Here is a 19381-nt window from a genome sequence, read left to right as displayed (position 1 = left end):
TGCAAAGCCAAAGCCATTTATCAACAACACCCAGAAACGCCGCCGGTTTCGCTGGGCCCGAGCTCATCTAAGATGGACTGATGCAAACTGGAAAAGTGTTCTGTGGTCTGACGAGTCCACATTTCATATTGTTTTTGGGAACTGTGGACGTCGTGTCCTCCGGACCAAAGACTCTGCAGTAGAGTTTTAACTTGCACTTACAGATGTAGCGACCAACTGTAGTTACTGACAATGATTTTCTGAAGTGTTCCTGAAATACTTCCTGAAATAACGTTGCTTGGATGGCAACATATGTTGCTCCAAAACCTGTATGTACCTTTCAGCATTAATGGTGCCTTCACAGATGTGTAAGTTACCCATGTCTTGGGCACTAATACACCCCCATACCATCACACATGCTGGCTTTTACACTTTGCGCCTAGAACAATCCGGATGGTTCTTTTCCTCTTTGGTCCGGAGGACACGACGTCCACAGTTTCCAAAAACAATTTGAAATGTGGACTCGTCAGACCACAGAAGACTTTTCCACTTTGCATTAGTCCATCTTAGTTGAGCTTGGGGGCGTTTCTGGGTGTTGTTGATAAATGGCTTTGGCTTTGCATAGTAGAGTTTTAACTTGCACTTACAGATGTAGCGACCAGCTGTAGTTACTGACAGTGGTTTTCTGAAGTGTTCCTGAGCCCATGTGGTGATATCCTTTACACACTGATGTCGGATTGTCGGACGCATTTGTTGACAAAGTGGTGACCCTCACCCCGTCCTTGTTTGTGAATGACTGAGCATTTCATGGAAGCTGCTTTTATACCCAATCATGGCACCCACCTGTTCCCAATTAGCCTGTTCACCTGTGGGACGTTCCAAATAAGTGTTTGACGAGCATTCCTCAACTTTCTCAGTCTTTTTTGCCACCTGTGCCAACTTTTTCGAAACACGTTGCAGGCTTTAAATCCCAAATGAGCTAATATTTGCAAAAAATAACAGCGTTTTCCAGTTTGAACGCTAAGTATCTTGTCTTTCAATCAATCAATCAATCAATGTTTATTTATATAGCCCAAAATCACAAGTGTCTCAAAGGGCTGCACAAGCCACAACGACGTCCTCGGTACAGAGCCCACATAAGGGCAAGGAAAAACTCACCACCCAGTGGGACGTCAATGTGAATGACTATGAGAAACCTTGGAGATGTGGGTCTCTAGGGGAGACCGGATGCAATGGACGTCAAGTGGGTCTAGCATTATATTGTGAAAGTCCAGTCCATAGTGGATCTAACATAATAGTGTGAGAGTCCAGTCCATAGTGGATCAAGCATAATAGTGAGAGTCCAGTCCATAGTGGGGCCAGCAGGACTGGAATCTCACTAATATGTTAGATCCACTATCGACTGGTCTCTCACTATTATGTTGAATCCACTATGGACTGGACTCTCTCACTATTATGTTAGATCCACTATGGACTGGACTCTCACAATATTATGCTAGGTCCACTATGGACTGGAATCTCACTATTATGTTAGATCCACTATGGACTGGACTCTCACAATATTATGTTAGATCCACTATGGACTGGACTCTCACAATATTATGCTAGGTCCACTATGGACTGGAATCTCACTATTATGTTAGATCCACTATGGACTGGACTCTCTCACTATTATGTTAGATCCACTATGGACTGGACTCTCACAATATTATGCTAGGTCCACTATGGACTGGAATGTCACTATTATGCTAGATCCACTATGGACTGGACTCTCACAATATTATGTTAGATCCACTATGGACTGGACTCTCACTATTATGTTAGATCCACTATGGACTGGACTCTCACAATATTATGCTAGGTCCACTATGGACTGGAATGTCACTATTATGCTAGATCCACTATGGACTGGACTCTCACAATATTATGTTAGATCCACTATGGACTGTACTCTCACTATTATGTTAGATCCACTATGGACTGGACTCTCACAATATTATGTTGGATCCACTATGGACTGGACTCTCTCACTATTATGTTAGATCCACTATGGACTGGACTCTCACTATTATGTTAGATCCACTATGGACTGGACTCTCACTATTATGTTAGATCCACTATGGACTGGACTCTCACAATATTATGTTGGATCCACTATGGACTGGACTCTCTCACTATTATGTTAGATCCACTATGGACTGGACTCTCACTATTATGTTAGATGCACTATGGACTGGACTCTCAATATTATGTTAGATCCACTATGGACTGGACTCTCACTAGTAGGTTAGATCCACTATGGACTGGACTCTCACTATTATGTTAGATCCACTATGGACTGGACTCTCACTATTATGTTAGATGCACTATGGACTGGACTCTCAATATTATGTTAGATCCACTATGGACTGGACTCTCACTATTATGTTAGATCCACTATGGACTGGACTCTCACTATTATGTTAGATCCACTATGGACTGGACTCTCACTAGTATGTTAGATCCACTATGGACTTTGCAGTCTATTCAATTGAACATAAGTTTAAAAGGATTTGCAGATCATTGTATTTTGTTTTTATTTACCATTTAACAACGTGCCAACTTCACTGGTTTTGGGGTTTTGTATTTCCATCGGATTAATTTCCCAGATGCTAGCTGGGTTTTTCTCGAAAAACGAGCACTGTCGCAGAAAATAATTTGTCTTAATCCAACGCCACATTGGCTTTTCTCCAACAATCTCCACGACTTGCATCAGGTTTATTAATTAAAAGCAAACACATGCAATAATCTGCCTTTACTGTAACCAGATGGTCACGTAAAGCAAGTAAAAGGGAACACGTCATCTACCGTACCTTTTTATGGGACGCCACATCTTGCTTGGAGGACGCCGGAACAATGGTGAACGTGACGTCACCTTCCGAGCGTGCCTGCACACCATTAGCCACACATTAAAAGGGAAACGCCGTCGAACGTTGGCTTATTTCTTCGCTACACGAGGTGATTGATACTCCTTCTGTGTTTGTTTGTGGAATAACAGCTGGGAGACGTTAGCTTAGCATAAAGACACGGGGGCGAAGGGGGAAAAAAAACGTACGACCCAGATCTGTCAGAAGTGTCTAGAAGTACCCACAGAATGGCGGGGGGGAAAACTATTTAAATTTGTAAAGTGTTTGGTCAGAATTAATGTGCCTTGGCATGGTTTGTACGAGCCTACTGGGGAGATCAATGCTATTCTTCCAAAAGATATTGCCTCATTTTGGTGTTTTTTTCGATCATTATGGGGAGCGCGGTCGGACATTCCCGTAGCTATACGATGCAAAAATGGCACGTTATTTTTCTTTGTCATCCATCTGCACATTTGCATTTACCCAGCTCGATAATTAACATCAAATGTCAGCCATATTTCATGCAAATTATGAGCAAAGACAAATCCTTGGCACCGGAGCTGACTGAGCTAACTCTTTCTTGGCCCGCCCGGCTCGTTAATGTTTCTTTTTTTTTTTGTTATTGGCAACAAATAGCTTGTAAAGACCAAAACTAACATGAGATTAATCTTACTGACAAGTTTTGTTTGCGTTGCCAAAAGAGGGAAATATTTGATTGGTCTGTCTTGTGTTGTCCAAAACTCGTAAAAACTCAATGAGACGTTTTGTTACATTACACAACGACAGTACGGGTTCTGTCAAAACCTGGATTACTGTACTGTAATGCTCGAATGGGGTGGGATTCTTTACTGTACATTTGGAACGGTCCGAGACTGGCACGCACCATCCCAGCAGGCACAAGACATTAATACAACGTTGATTATACATACAGTCGTGGTCAAAAGTTGTAAAGAACATAATGTCATGGCTGTGTTGTGTTTCCAATACTTTCTACAACTCTTTTTTTTTTTGTGATAAAGTGATTGGAGCACATACTTGTTGGTTACAAAAAACATTCATGAAGTTTGGTTCTTTTAGGAATTAATTATGGGTCTACTGAAAATGTGACCAAATCTGCTGGGTCAAAAGTATACATACAAGTACAACGGAACTATGTTTTCAGCACAAACCCGTTCAAGATTAGACAAACAGTGTACAGGGTTACAGAACAGGAACGCTGATGGGTCGCCAAAGGCGCCGCGTAAAAGATAAGAAAAAGGTATAACGCTGGGGAAGAAGATGAGTAAAAAAATACAATCTAGACTGGGCTCCTAAGGGGGTCTAGTCTGGAGTGGGAATGCACACATGAACATGTTACATTTAATCACGACGACTCGCAACAGAATGGGTGGGGAGTTGGGACCCTGGAGGTCGACTGCTGCTATGAAGCGCTGCCAGCCGTCCATGACCAAATCTGCTGGGTCAAAATGTTAATATTTGCTTACATGTCCCTTGGCAAGTCTCACTGCAATAAGGCGCTTTAGGTAGCCATCCACAAGCTTCTGCTTGAATTTTTGACCACTCCTCTTGACAAAATTGGTGCAGTTCAGCTAAATGTGTTGGTTTTCTGACATGGACTTGTTTCTTGACGTTCGTCAAAAAGCATGTTGTTTCAACGTTGTATTTGTATTGTAGACTATTGCTTGGAAAATGACCAAAATTTAATGGTCAGACCAACGTCAGAACCCAACATTGATTAAACGTCGTCAAAAAGCATGCTGCTTCAACGTTAGATTTGTGTTGTAGAACACTGGTTGGGAAATGACCAAAAATCAATGGTCAAATGAACATCCGAACCCAACATTGATTAAACGTCGTCAAAAAGAATGTTGTTTCAACGTTGTATTTGGGTTGTACTATATTGGTTGGAAAACGACCATAAATAAATGGTCAAACCAACTTCAGAACCCAAAATGTATTAAACATCGTCAAAAAGCATGCTGCTTCAACGTATTTGTGTTGTAGAATATTGGTTGGAATATGACCAAAAATCAATGGTCAAATCAACGTCAGAACCCAACATTGATTAAACATCGTCAAAAAGCATGTTGTTTCAACGTATTTGTGTTGTAGAATATTGGTTGGGAAATGACCAAAAATCAATCGTCAAACGAACATCCGAACCCAACATTGATTAAACGTCGTCAAAAAGAATGTTGTTTCAATGTTGTATTTGGGTTGTACAATATTGGTTGGAAAACGACCATAAATCAATGGTCAAACCAACTTCAGAACCCAAAATGTATTAAACATCGTCAAAAAGCATGCGTTTCAACGTATTTGTGTTGTAGAATATTGGTTGGAATATGACCAAAAATCAATGGTCAAATCAACGTCCGAACCCAACATTGATTAAACATCGTCAAAAAGCATGTTGTTTCAACATTGTATTTGTGTTGTAGCATATCGGTTGGAAAATGACTAAAAATCAATGGTCGAACCAACGTCAGAACCCAACATTGAATAAACGTTGTCAAAAAGCATGTTGTTTCAACGTTAGGTTTGTGTTGTAAAATATTGGTTAGAAAATGACCACAAATCAGTGATTAAACCAACGTCAGACCCCAACATTGATTAAACATCGTCAAAAAGCACGTTGTTTCAACGTTGTATTTGGGTTGTACAATATTGGTTGGAAAACGACCATAAATCAATGGTCAAACCAACTTCAGAACCCAAAATTGATTAAACATCAAAAAGCATGTTGTTTCAACATTGTATTTGTGTTGTAGAATATTGGTTGGAATATAACCAAAAATCAATGGTCAAATCAACGTCAAAACCCAACATTGATTACCGGTAAACGTCGTCAAAAAGCATGTTGTATAAACGTTGTATTTGGGTTGTAGCATATCGGTTGGAAAATGACTAAAAATCAATGGTCGAACCAACGTCAGAACCCAACATTGAATAAACGTTGTCAAAAAGCATGTTGTTTCAACGTTAGGTTTGTGTTGTAAAATATTGGTTAGAAAATGACCAAAAATCAATGATTAAACCAACGTCAGACCCCAACATGGATTAAACATCGTCAAAAAGCATGCTGTTTCAACGTATTTGTGTTGTAGAATATTGGTTGGAATATGACCAAAAATCAATGGTCAAATCGACATCAGAACCCAACATTGATTAAACATCAAAAAGCATGTTGTTTCAACATTGTATTTGTGTTGTAGAATATTGGTTGGAATATAACCAAAAATCAATGGTCAAATCAACGTCAAAACCCAACATTGATTACCGGTAAACGTCGTCAAAAAGCATGTTGTATCAACGTTGTATTTGGGTTGTAGAAAATTGGTTTGAAAATGACCAAAAATCAATGGTCAAACCAATGTCAGAACCCAACATTGATTAAACGTTGTCAAAAAGCATGTTGTTTCAACATTGTATTTGCATTGTAGACTATTGGTTGGAAAATGACCAAAAATCAATGGTCAAGCCAACATCCGAACCCAACATTGATTAAACGTCATCAAAAAGAATGTTGTTTCAACGTTGTATTTGGGTTGTACAATATTGGTTGGAAAACGACCATAAATAAATGGTCAAACCAACTTCAGAACCCAAAATGTATTAAACATCGTCAAAAAGCATGTTGTTTCAACGTATTTGTGTTGTAGAATATTGGTTGGGAAATGACCAAAAATCAATGGTCAAACCAATGTCAGAACCCAACATTGATTAAACGTCGTCAAAAAGTATGTTGTTTCAACGTTGTATTTGTATTGTAGACTATTGGTTGGAAAATGACCAAAAATCAATGGTCAAACCAACGTCAGAACCCAACATTGATTAAACGTCGTCAAAAAGCATGTTGTTTCAACATTGTATTTGTGTTGTAAAATTTGGTTGGAAGTAGCTGAGATAGGCTCCAGCGCCCCCCGCGACCCCGAAGGGAAAAAGCGGTAGAAAATGGATGGATGGATGGATGACCAAAAATCAATGATCAAATCAACGTCAGAACCCAACATTGATTAAACATCGCCAAAAAGCATATTGTTTCAACGTATTTGTGTTGTAGAATATTGGTTGGAATATGACCAAAAATCAATGGTCAAATCAATGCCAGAACCCAACATTGAATGAACATCATCAAAAAGCATGTTGTTTCAACATTGTATTTGTGTTGTAGCATATTGGTTGGAAAATGACCAAAAATCAATGGTCAAACCAACGTCAGAACCCAACATTGATTAAACGTCGTCAAAAAGCATGTTGTTTCAACGTATTTGTGTTGTAGAATATTGGTTGAAATATGACCAAAAATCAATGGTCAAATCAACGCCAGAACCCAACATTGAATGAACATCATCAAAAAGCATGTTGTTTCAACATTGTATTTGTGTTGTAGCATTTTGGTTGGAAAATGACCAAAAATCAATGGTCAAACCAACGTCAGAACCCAACATTGATTAAACGTCGTCAAAAAGCATGTTGTTTCAATGTTAGGTTTGCCTTGTAAAATATTGGTTGGAATATAACCAAAAATCAATGGTCAAATCAACGTCATAACCCAACATTGATTAAACGTCGTCAAAAAGCATGTTGTTTCAACGTTGTATTTGTGTTGTAGCATATTGGTTGGAAAATTACCAAAAATCAATGGTCAAACCAACGTCAGAACCCGACATTGATTAAATGTCGTCAAAAAGCATGTTGTTTCAATGTTAGGTTTGTCTTGTAAAATATTGGTTGGAAAATGACCAAAAATCAATGATTAAACCAACGTCAGAACCCAACATTGATTAAACGTCGTCAAAAAGCATGTTGTTTCAATGTTGTATTTGTGTTGTAGAATATTGGTTGGAATATAACCAAAAATCAATGGTCAAATCAACGTCATAACCCAACATTGATTAAACGTCGTCAAAAAGCATGTTGTTTCAATGTTGTATTTGTGTTGTAGAATATTGGGTTAGAAAATGACCAAAAATCAATGATCAAATCAACGTCAGAACCCAACATTGAATAAACGTCGTCAAAAAGCATGTTGTTTCAACGTTAGGTTTGAGTTGCTCAACGTCAGGACCTAATGCAACAAGTTTTCAAGGTTGTTTTAATGTCTTGTGCCTGCTGGGATGGCGAGGTTTAAAAAAAACAACCACAGTTTTTATCCATTTCCAGTTAAAAAAGCAACAAAGTGAGACTAACCAAAAGGGGAATAATTTCTTTTGGCTTCCTGCGCTCCAGTGAGACTCCATTCACCTCTTTCAGCTCATCTCCTTCATGGATCAAGCCTGCAACAAAGAACACTATTTGGTGCACTGCAACTAATAACATGCACTGTTAACACCAGGCTTGTGCAGAATTCTGAGTTTCAATTCACTCCCATTTAAATATATACACTACCGTTCAAAAGTTTGGGGTCACATTAAAATTTCCTTAGATAACTTTAAACTAGTCTTAACTTTAAAGAAGTACACTCTATACATTGCTAATGTGGTAAATGACTATTATAGCTGCAAATGTCTGGTTTTTGGTGCAATATCTACATAGTTATATAGAGGCCCATTTCCAGCAACTATCACTCCAGTGTTCTAATGGTACAATGTGTTTGCTCATTGGCTCAGAAGGCTAATTGATGATTAGAAAACCCTTGTGCAATCATGTTCACACATCTGAAAACAGTTAAGCTCGTTACAGAAGCTACAAAACTGACCTTCCTTTGAGCAGATTGAGTTTCTGGAGCATCGCATTTGTGGGGTCAATTAAACGCTCAAAATGGCCAGAAAAAGAGAACTTTCATCTGAAACTCGACAGTCTATTCTTGTTCTTAGAAATGAAGGCTATTCCACAAAATTGTTTGGGTGACCCCAAACTTTTGAACGGTAGTGTATATTTTTTTAACTGAATTGGCTCCACCCCGGCAGGATGTTGAATTGGAACTACAGGAAGTGGAATTTTTTTAATTAATTGCAATTCAGAGAAATTCTTTAGAAATACTGTGTCACCTTCAACAAAGGTTTTGGTTTAAACACTAAAAATACTTCACTAATACGAAGCATTTTGGAGAGTTAAGTATTTTTTCACAATTTTTCACAAAATTAAACGATCTGTTCTATAGTAGATGCTTTTATTTTTAATTTGGCGTAATAATATAAAATATATACTGTACTTTCTGGGCTATTGAACGGCCCTATATATAATTCTAATTTTTGTACAAATTTTATTTTGTACATATATTGGCCGTACAAGTCTATAAGCCGCATGTGTATTAAATATTGACACAGGCGCTTGTGTTTATACACTAATTGAAACCGCTGAAGTCGTCTCCTTCAGTGCACGGCGGTTCAGTTTTTTGGGGCCCGTGGATTTTTTTTCCGATGGCTGGGTAAATAGTTTTTCGGCTTGTGGGCTGCGTTGTGGGCATTTCATAGTGTCTTCTTCATGGCGATGGGGAGTCCATAACATGCTAAATGGCTGACTGGATGATTGTGTGTTTGAAAGGAAAAGATTTACAACCAAAAAAAAAAAAGATTTGCAAACGTTTTGATTTTGAAAATTTAATTTGAGTCATTACCAAAGAAAGAAAACGATTTTCAACCCCCCCAAAGTTTTTGTGACCCCAGAATTTTTTTTAATCGCAAATCAATTTTTTGGGGTTGTTAATATTTTTTGTTGTTCTTTGGTTGGATCAAAAGACACAAATTACTCTCCATAACAACGCAGCCCAAAAGCCGAAGACGATCCACCCGGACAAATAGGAAATGAGAATCCACCACCTCTACTAACAGGTGCAAAAATTATTTAGGTACGCTCTCTGGACCTGAAATTACAAAAACAATATTGTAAGGACCATACTATAAGGTAATTAGTAATCTTCCGCTTAATTTTAATCATATTCTATAAATATATTTAACATCCTTACAGTTTAACAGGTATATACCTCGTTATCTGATTAAGCTTATTAGAAAAACACATGCAAAAAAGGGACTAACTAATTAACATACAATTATACGTACAATTTCCTGCTCAGTGACCTAGTGGTTAGAGTGTCCGCCCTGAGGTCGGTAGGTCGTGAGTTCAAACCCCGGCCGAGTCATACCAAAGACTATAAAAATGGGACCCATTACCTCCCTGCTTGGCACTCAGCATCAAGGGTTGTAATTGTGGGTTGTATCACCAAAAATGATTCCCGAGCGCGGCCACCGCTGCTGCTCACTGCTCCCCTCACCTCCCAGGGGGTGGAACAAGGGGACGGGTCAAATGCAGAGGACACATTTCACCACACTGTGACTATCACACGACACCTCCGCTCCGGACAGGCTAACCTCCTCCAACCTCCGAGGACAAAGCTACGAACAATGGGAGACCGGGGTTTCTGCTCTGCCGCTCCCAGTCTGTGGAACGCTCTCCCTGACCACCTGAGGGCACCACAGACTGTGGATGCTTAAAATCCATCTTAAAAACCCTTTTTTTTAAAAAAAAAAAGCTTTTTTTTTTTAGATATATGCATACTATATTTAGCTATTTGGCTGTTCTAGTTTTTATTTTTATTTATTTTTTATTATCTTTTTATTTTTTATTTTATTTTATTTTATTTTATTTTATTTTTTATTTTATTTTATTTTTTTAATAAACTGTAGCACTTTGAGGTTGTTTACTCAATGTAAAGTGCTTTTTACAAATAACATCTATTATTATTATTATTATTATTATCAGTGGTACTTTAACTTTAACTTTTACTTTTTATTCAGTGCTACAACAAATACATGTTTAAACTTAATTAATAATATATATATTTCTTAAATAAACTGCCGGTAAAATCAAAGTGCAAATGAAAATAAAGCTTTGCCTCTTTAGTTATATTTTTTGTGCTTAAGAAACTTCTCTATGGCTTTACCTCCAGGCTTCTTCTGTTTGTTTGATATTGTCATTACTGCCACAAGTGGTGGACAAGTGTATTACAACTGAGCACCGCTGCGGCCCCTACGACATTTTTTGTGGATTATTATTAATAATTCGAGTTAAATTTTTTCTACTTCCAGTTCAAAATCCTTGAATTCTTTGACAGTCTCGATTGAGCTTTTTTTCAATTGTTTTGCACAAGCCTGTTGACACAAAAGAGACTTCGGCCTACCGCTCTTGTCTGCAGCGCCTCCACGCATGACTCTCGCCACAACGATCGCCCCGGTGGATTCATCCCGTTTAATTGTGGCTCCCTCCACGGCGTTGATTTATGGAGGAGTAGATGGATATTGAAAATAACATGTTGTTTGTGTTACAATGCAGACGGGCTTCCTATTAGGAGTCACAATCATTCCAGTGATGGTTATTTCTATCAAGATGGGACCATTTAGGCAGCTGCCGTCATGTAACACACAAACCGCGGGATTAGGTTATCCAAACTCGCGTTATTTCCAACAGATGGCGTCGCTTTGGAGCAAGTCGCAGTGGAAAGAGCATCCTGTGTAGTTGACAACAATCAGGCGCGGGCGTAGTCCTGTTGTGTGGAAAACTGGAACACGTTGGATCGATCAAAAAGAGCACATGTCCAGACAAAGGGCGGTCTCGCTCCAGTTTAGTTTTGGGATCAATACCAGCGGCTGTTCTCCATTATTGGTTTCGAGGTAACTCGGCGCTCACACAGCAAAAACTCATTAAGTAAACTAGAAGAAGTAAACACGCAATTCCTGAAGGAATTGCGTGTGAATGTTCCAACGCTGAAGTTGAACTGAGATGTTGACAGAATGTAGTATGAATGTAAGAATAGTTTGAATGGTGAAGAGTTTGAATTTCCAGGAAAACCAGAATTTGGTTTGGAACTTGGGAAAGTGTTAGTTTGAATGTCCAGGATGAGTGGAATGTGTTGATGTTGGGATGGTTTGAATAGGTTGAAAAATGTGGGAATTGTGCAACTTGGAAAAATGTCCCATTCATTTCAATGGGAACTTCCTGGAAATTTGGGGAACGCTGGATTTTTTTGAAAATGATTAGGAGCATGAATGTCCTGAATGAGCTGAATTGGTTGGTGTTAGAATTGTTTAAATCGGTCAATAAATGTTGAAGTAGTAACAGTTTTTAATTGAGAAATTCCTGGAATTTCGCGAAAACCGTGAATTTTTCTAGTTCCTTAACCAACTTGGTTTTTGTCCTGAATGTGACTGTTTGGACGGTGGAATGGTTGAAATGGGTTGAAAAATGTAAAAGGAGTAGTCAAACTTAAGAAGGGTGGAAATAGGTTACCAAAAAAACGGGAATTCCTGGAAATTTGATGAACATGTAAAGATTGTATTTTGAATGTCTAGGGTGAGTTGAATGTGTTGAAGGTGGAATGGTTTGAATCGGTTGAAGAATGTGGGAATTGTGGGAGTTGGAAAAATGTCCCATTCATTTCAATGGTAACTTCCTGGAAATTTGGGAATTTTGGGAAAAGCGGGATTTTTTTGAAAATGATTAAGAGAATGAATGTCCTGAATGAGCTGAATTGATTGGTGTTAGAATTGTTTAAATCGGGCAAGAAATGTTGAAGTAGTAAATGGTATTAGGGAATTTTGGGGACATTATTTTTAACTTGGAAAAAGAGTAGTTTGAATGTCCAGGGTGAGTGGAATGTGTTGATGTTGGAATGGTTTGAATAGGTTGGAAAATGTGGGAATTGTGCAACTTGGAAAAATGTCCCATTTATTTCAATGGGAACTTCCTGGAAATTTTGGGAAACGCGGGATTTTTTTTTGGAAAATGATTAGGAGCATGAATGAGCTGAATTGGTTGGTGTTGGAATTGTTTGAATCGGTCAAGAAATGTTGAATTAGTAATAGTTTTTAATTGAGAAATTCCTGGAATTTCGGGAAAACTGGGAATTTTTGTAGTTCCTTAACCAATTTGGTTTTTGTCCTGAATATGAGGAGTGTTTTGACGGTGGAACGGTTGAAATGGGTTGAAAAATGTGAAAGGAGTAGTCGAACTTAAGAAGGGTGGAAATAGGTTACCAAAAAACGGGAATTCCTGGAAATGTGTTGAAATGTTTTAATAAATTGAGAAATGTTGAAGTAGTAATATTTTTAATTGAGAAATGTTAATAAGAAATTCCAGGAATTTCGGGAAAATCGAGACTTTTTCCAGTTCGTAAAACAACTTTGTTTTTTGTCCTAATTAAGAGAAATGTTTTGACGATGGAACGATTAAAGTGGGTTGAAAATGTGGAAGGAGTAGTCGCCAGAAAAAAAGGGTCAAAAGGGGAATTCCTGGAATTTTTTTGAAGTTGGAAAAAAGGGAAGTTTAAATATCCAGAATGGTGGAATATGTTGAAGGTGGAATCGTTTGAATCGGTGGAAAAATGTGGAAATGGTGGAAGTTTGGAAAAACGGCCAATTCATTTTGAATGGGAAAAAATGTCCCGGAAAACCTGGAAATCTGGGAATTTTTGGAATTTTTCCAGGGAAAACCCGCGATTGCCAAATTAATAGTTTTTAAAAAATGGAATGGTCTGAATGAGTTGAAATGGTTGGTGTTAAAATTTAACAAATCGGTCGAAAAATGTTGAAGTAATAACATGTTGAATTGAGAAATGGTATTACGGATTTCCTAGAATTTCAGGAAAACCGGGAATTTTTCCAGTTAAAAAAAAAACTTCGCTTTTTGTCCTGATTAAGAGGAATGTTGACGGTGGAACGGTTGAAAAATGTGGAAGGAGTAGTCGCCAGAAAAAAGGGTGGAAATACGGCTCTGGAAAACCAGAAATTCTGGAATATCCTGGAATTTTTTGGAACTTAGAAAAGGAGAAGTTTGAATTTCCTGAATAGTGGAATATGTTAAAGGTGAAATGGTTTGAATAGGTTGAAAAAATGTGGAAATGGTGGAAGTTTGAAAAACGGCCAATTCATTTTGAATGGTAAAAATATCCCGGAAAACCTGGAATTCTGTGAAATCTGGGAATTTGGGGAATTTTTCCAGGGAAAGCCCGCGATTGCCAAATAGGCAAAACAGTTTGAAGTTGGAACGGTTTGAATCAGATGAAAAATGTGGAAGTTGTGGAACTTTGAAGAATATCCCATTGATTTTAATGGGAATTTCAGAAAAAATTGGGAATGTCGGGAAAAGCTGGAATTTAAAAAAAAAAAGGTAAACAACTTGAATGTTCTGAATGAGTTGACATGGTTGGTGTTAAATTTTTTCAAATTGGTCGAGAAATGTTTAAGTAGTAACATGTTGATTTGATAAATGGTATTACGGAATTCCTTGAATTTCGGGAAAACCGGGAATTTTTCCAGTTCAAAAAACAACTTCGTTTTTTTCCTGATTAAGAGGAATGTTTTGACGGTGGAACGGTTGAAATGGGTTGAAAAATGTGGAAGGAGTAGTCGCCAGAAAAAAGGGTGGAAATAGGGCTCTGGAAAACCAGAAATTATGGAAAATCCTGGAATTTTTTTTAAGTTGGAAAAATGGGAAGTTTAACTTTCCAAAATGGTGGAATATGTTGGAAGTGGAATGGGTTGAATAGGTTGAAAAATGTGGAAATGGTGGAAGTTTGGAAAAACGGCCAATTCATTTTGAATGGGAAAAATGTCCCGGAAAACCTGGAATTCTGGGAAATCTGGGAATTTTTAAAAACAATTTCCAGGAAAAGCTTGCAATTGCCAAATAGGCAAAACAGTTTGAAGTTGGAACGGTTTGAATCGTTTGAAAAATGTGGAAATTGTGGAACTTAGAAGAATGTTCCAGTGATTTAAATGGGAAATTCAGAACAAATTGGGAATTTCGGGGTAAGCGGGATTTTTTTTTTTTTTTAAGTAAAAAAAACAATTGAATGGTCTGAATGAGTTGAAATGGTTGGTGTTAAAATTATACAAATTGGTCAAAAAATGTTGAAGTAGTAACATGTTGAATTGAGAACTGGTATTACAGAATTTCGGGAAAACCGGGAAATTTTCCAGTTCAAAAAACAACTTTGTTTTTTGTCCTGATTAAGAGGAATGTTTTGACTGTGGAACAGTTGAAATGTGTTGAAAAATGTGGAAGGAGTAGTCACCAGAAAAAAGGGTAAAAATAGGGCTTTGGAAAAGCAGGAATTCTGGAAAATCCTGGAATTTTTTTGAACTTGGAAAATTTATAGTTTGAATTTCCAGAATGGTGAAATTTGTTGAAGGTGAAATGGTTTGAATTGGTTGAAAAGTTTGGAAATGGTGGAAGTTTAAAAAACGGCCAATTAATTTTGAATGGAAAAAATGTCCCGGAAAATCTGGAGTTCTGGGAAATCTAGGAATTTTGGGAATTTTTCCAGGGAAAGACCGCGATTGCCAAATAGGCAATAGGCAGTTTGAAGTTGGAACGGTTTGAATCAGATGGAAAATTTGGAAATTGTGGAACTTTGAAGAATATCCCATTGATTTCAATGGGAATTTAAGAAAAAATTGGGAATTTCGGGAAAAGCGGGAATAAAAAAAAAAGGTAAACAACTTGAATGGTCTGAATGAGTTGACATGGTTGGTGTTAAAATTGTTCTAATCGTCGAGAAATGTTGAAGTAGTAACACGTTGAATTGAAAAATGGTATTACGGAATTCCTGGAATTTCAGGAAAACCGGGAATTTTTCCAGTAAAAAAAAAAAGGATTTTGTCCTGATTAAGAGGAATGTTTTGACGGTGTAACGGTTGAAATGGGTTGAAAAATATGTAAGGAGTAGTCGCCAGAAAAAAGGGTGGAAATAGGGCTCTGGAAAACCAGAAATTATGGAAAATCCTGTAATTTTTTTGAAGTTGGAAAAAGGGGAAGTTTAAATTTCCAGAATGGTGGAATATGTTGAAAGTGGAATGGTTTGAATAGGTTGAAAAATGTGGAAATGGTGGAAGTTTGAAAAACGGCCAATTCAATTTGAGTGGGAAAAAATGTCCCGGAAAACCTGGAATTCTGGGAAATCTGGGAATTTTTCCAGGGAAATCCTGCGATTCCCAAATAGGCAAAACAGTTTGAAGTCGGAACGGTTTGAATCAGATGAAAAATGTGGAAGTTGTGGAACTTTGAAGAATATCCCATTGATTTTAATGGGAATTTCAGAAAAAATTGGGAATTTCGGGAAAAGCTGGAATTAAAAATTAAAAAAAAGTTTAACAACTTGAATGGTGTGAATGAGTTGACGTGGTTGGTGTTAAAATGTTTCTAATCGGTCGAGAAATGTTGAATTGAAAAATGGTATTACGGAATTCCTGGAATTTCGGGAAAACCAGAAGTTTTTCCAGTTCAAAGAACAACGTCGTTTTTTGTCCTGATTAAGAGGAATGTTTTGACGGTGGAATGGTTGAAATGCGTTGAAAAATGTGGAAGGAGTAGTCGCCAGAAAAAAGGGTGGAAATAGGGCTTTGGAAAAGCAGGAATTCTGGAAAATCCTGGAATTTTTTGGAACTTGGAAAAAATATAGTTTGAATTTCCAGATTGGAGGAATGTGTTGAAGGTGAAATGGTTTGAATAGGTTGAAAAATGTGGAAATGGTGGAAGTTTGAAAAACGGCCAATTCATTTTGAGTGGTAAAAATATCCCGGAAAACCTGGAATTCTGTGAAATCTGGGAATTTTTGCAATTTTTCCAGGGAAAGCCCACGATTGCCAAATAGGCAAAACAGTTTGAAGTTGGAACGGTTTCAATTGGATGAAAAATGTGTAAGGTAGAGTGCGCCAAAACCTGGAGAAGAATAATAATAATAAATTGAATAAATAGATGAATTTTGGTGTAGAAAACCAATATAATTATTCTCATATTTGCCTATAATCATGCTGAGCGTACATTGTTGTGATTAGAATGTTTTTTGTCCTCCAGTCTCCTTGTCAATAATATGAAATTAGAAGGAAGACTGGAGGATTGACTGGATTGTTGCTATTTACTAATGACGGAACACAATCTGGTAAATGTTACTCCTAGCAGACAATCGGCGTATATTCTTCATATAGACCTTGATCCACGCTCAAATCCCCAAAACTTCTGCTCTTGTTTTTTCAACGGAAAAAAAAAAAAGTAATTTACAGGCCTTGGTGGAAATATGTGTACTTTGAACTTTGTATTCCTTTCCAGTCTGATACCAGCTGATCCAAGAAATCAAGTGACAATAGCTTGGAATAAGATGTTCTGGTAGGACCAAGAATATTAGTCATGATTAAAGACCAGCCTTGGAAGGTAATTCACATCAGGCGCAGCAGAGGAATGATCTCAGTCCATGTTAATGCTAAGAAAGAATAACTGAAGGGTATCAATTAGGAACTGACAAGAAGCCCACATTTCTACAAAACCCCAAAACCAGTGAAGTCGACATGTTGTGTAAATGGTGAATAAAAACAGAATACAATGATTTGCAAATCCTTTTCAACTTATATTCAATTGAATAGACAAGATATTTAATGTTCCAACTGAGAAACTTCATTTTTTTGTTGCAAATAGTCATTAACTTAGAATTTTAAGGCTGTTGTGGCTTGACATTGTCTTTCTGAAATAAGCAGGGGCGTCCATGATACAACATATGTTGCTCCAAAACCTGTATGTACCTTTCAGCATTAATGGTGCCTTCACAGATGTGTAAGTTACCCATGCCTTGGGCACTAATACACCCCCATACCATCACAGATGCTGGCTTTTACACTTTGCCCCTAGAACAATCCTGATTGTTCTTTTCCTCTTTGGTCCGGAGGACACAACATCCACAGTTTCCAAAAAACAATTTGAAATGTGGACTCGTCAGACCACAGAACACTTTTCCACTTTGCATCGGTCCATCTTAGATGAGCTCGGGCCCAGCGAAGCCGGAGGCGTTTCTGGGTGTTGTTGATAAATAGCTTTCGCTTTGCATAGTAGAGTTTTAACTTGCACTTACAGATGTAGCGACAAACTGTAGTTACTGACAGTGGTTTTCTGAAGTGTTCCTGAGCCTATGTGGTGATATCCTTTACACACCGATGTCGCTTTTTGATGCAGTACCACCCGAGGGATCGAAGGCCCGTAAAATCATCCCTTAAATGCAGACATTTCTCCAGACTCTCTGAAACTTTTAATGATATTACGGGCCGTAAAAAATCATTTATTTTTTTTCAAAGACAATTATCTGGCTGTGTGAGTATAAAACATATAGTCACAACTAGAAGAGGCAATTCCTGAAGGAAAATGGCAATTCCTGAAGTTGAACTGAAATGTTAACAGAATGTAGTATGACTGTAAGAATAGTTTGAATGTTGGAATGGTTTGAATGGTGAAAGGTTTGAATTTCCAGGAAAACGGGAATTTGGTTTGGAACGTGGGAAAGTGTTAGTTTTAATGTCCAGGATGAGTGGAATGTGTTGATGTTGGATAGACAGACAACATTAACACTCACATTCATGTCCCATTCATTTCAATGGGAACTTCCTGGAAATTTGGGAATTTGGGGAAAAGCGGGATTTAAAAAAAAAATTATTAGGAGAATGAATGTCCTGAATGAGCTGAATTGGTTGGTGTTGGAATTGTTTAAAATCGGTCAAGAAATGTTGAAGTAGTAAATGGTATTAGGGAATTTCGGGAAAATCTGGAATTTTTTTTAACCTGGAAAAAGGGTAGTTTGAATTTCCACAATGGTGGAATGTGTTGATGTTGGAATGGTTTGAACGGGTTTAAGAAGGTGGGAACTGTGGAAGTTTGAAGAATGGCTAATTCATTTCAATAGGAATTTCCCCAAAATTTGGGAATTTCGGGAAAAGCGGGATTTTTTTGTTTGTTGAAAATGGTAAAAAACTTGAATGGTCTGAATGAGTTGAAATGGTTGGTGTTGAAATTTAATGTTGGAATGGTTTGAATATGTTGAAAAATGTGGGAATTGTGCAACTTGGAAAAATGTCCCATTCATTTCAATGGGAACTTCCTGGAAATTTGGTAATTTGGGAAAAAGTGGGATTTTTTTTAGAATGATTAGGAGCATGAATGAGCTGAATTGGTTGGTGTTGGAATTGTTTAATTTCCAGCAAGAAATGTTGAAGTAGTAACAGATTTATTAGGGAATTTGGGGAAAATCTGGAATTTTTTTGAACTTGGAAAAAGGGTAGTTTGAATTTCCAGAATGGTGGAATGTGTTGAAGGTGGAATGGTTTGAACGGGTTGAAGAATGTGGGAATTGTGGGAATTTCGTGAAAAGCGGGATTTTTTTTGAAAATGGTAAGAAAACTTTAATGGTCTGAATGAGTTGAAATTGTTGGTGTTGAAATTTTCAAGAAATGTTGAAGTTGTAACATGTTGAATTGAGAAATTGTTATACGGAATTCCTGGAATTTCAGGGAAAACAGGGAATTTTTCCAGTTCAAAAAACAAGTTTGTTTTTTGTCCTGATTAAGAGGAATGTTATGACCGTGGAACGGTTGAAGTGGGTTAAAAAATGTGGGAGGAGTAGTCACCAGAAAAAAGGGTCAAAAAAGGGTTTGAAAAAAACTGTAATTCTGGGAATTCCTGGAATTTTTTTTTAACTTGTAAAAAGATTGTTTCAATGTCCAGGATGAGTGGAGTATTTTGAAGGTGGAATGGTTTGAATC

General features: G+C 37.5%; 1 protein-coding gene across 1 annotated transcript in view; it reads right to left on the bottom strand.

Annotated features, from left to right (window-relative positions):
* Positions 1–19381, bottom strand: part of LOC133664299 (MAGUK p55 subfamily member 7-like) — an 88035-nt gene that overhangs the window by 37783 nt on the left and 30871 nt on the right. The window contains exons 5-7 of the mRNA XM_062068807.1: positions 10987–11068; positions 8058–8143; positions 2832–2906 (exon numbers count right to left, since the gene is read on the bottom strand). Of these exons, the coding sequence (XP_061924791.1) occupies positions 2832–2906; positions 8058–8143; positions 10987–11068 (243 nt within the window). The remainder of the gene's footprint in view (positions 1–2831; positions 2907–8057; positions 8144–10986; positions 11069–19381) is intronic.

Source organism: Entelurus aequoreus, linkage group LG14 (genome assembly GCF_033978785.1).
Source record: "Entelurus aequoreus isolate RoL-2023_Sb linkage group LG14, RoL_Eaeq_v1.1, whole genome shotgun sequence".
Classification (NCBI taxonomy): domain Eukaryota; kingdom Metazoa; phylum Chordata; class Actinopteri; order Syngnathiformes; family Syngnathidae; genus Entelurus; species Entelurus aequoreus.
Note: the sequence above shows the minus strand (reverse complement) of the source record. Positions and strands in the feature narration are given on the sequence as shown.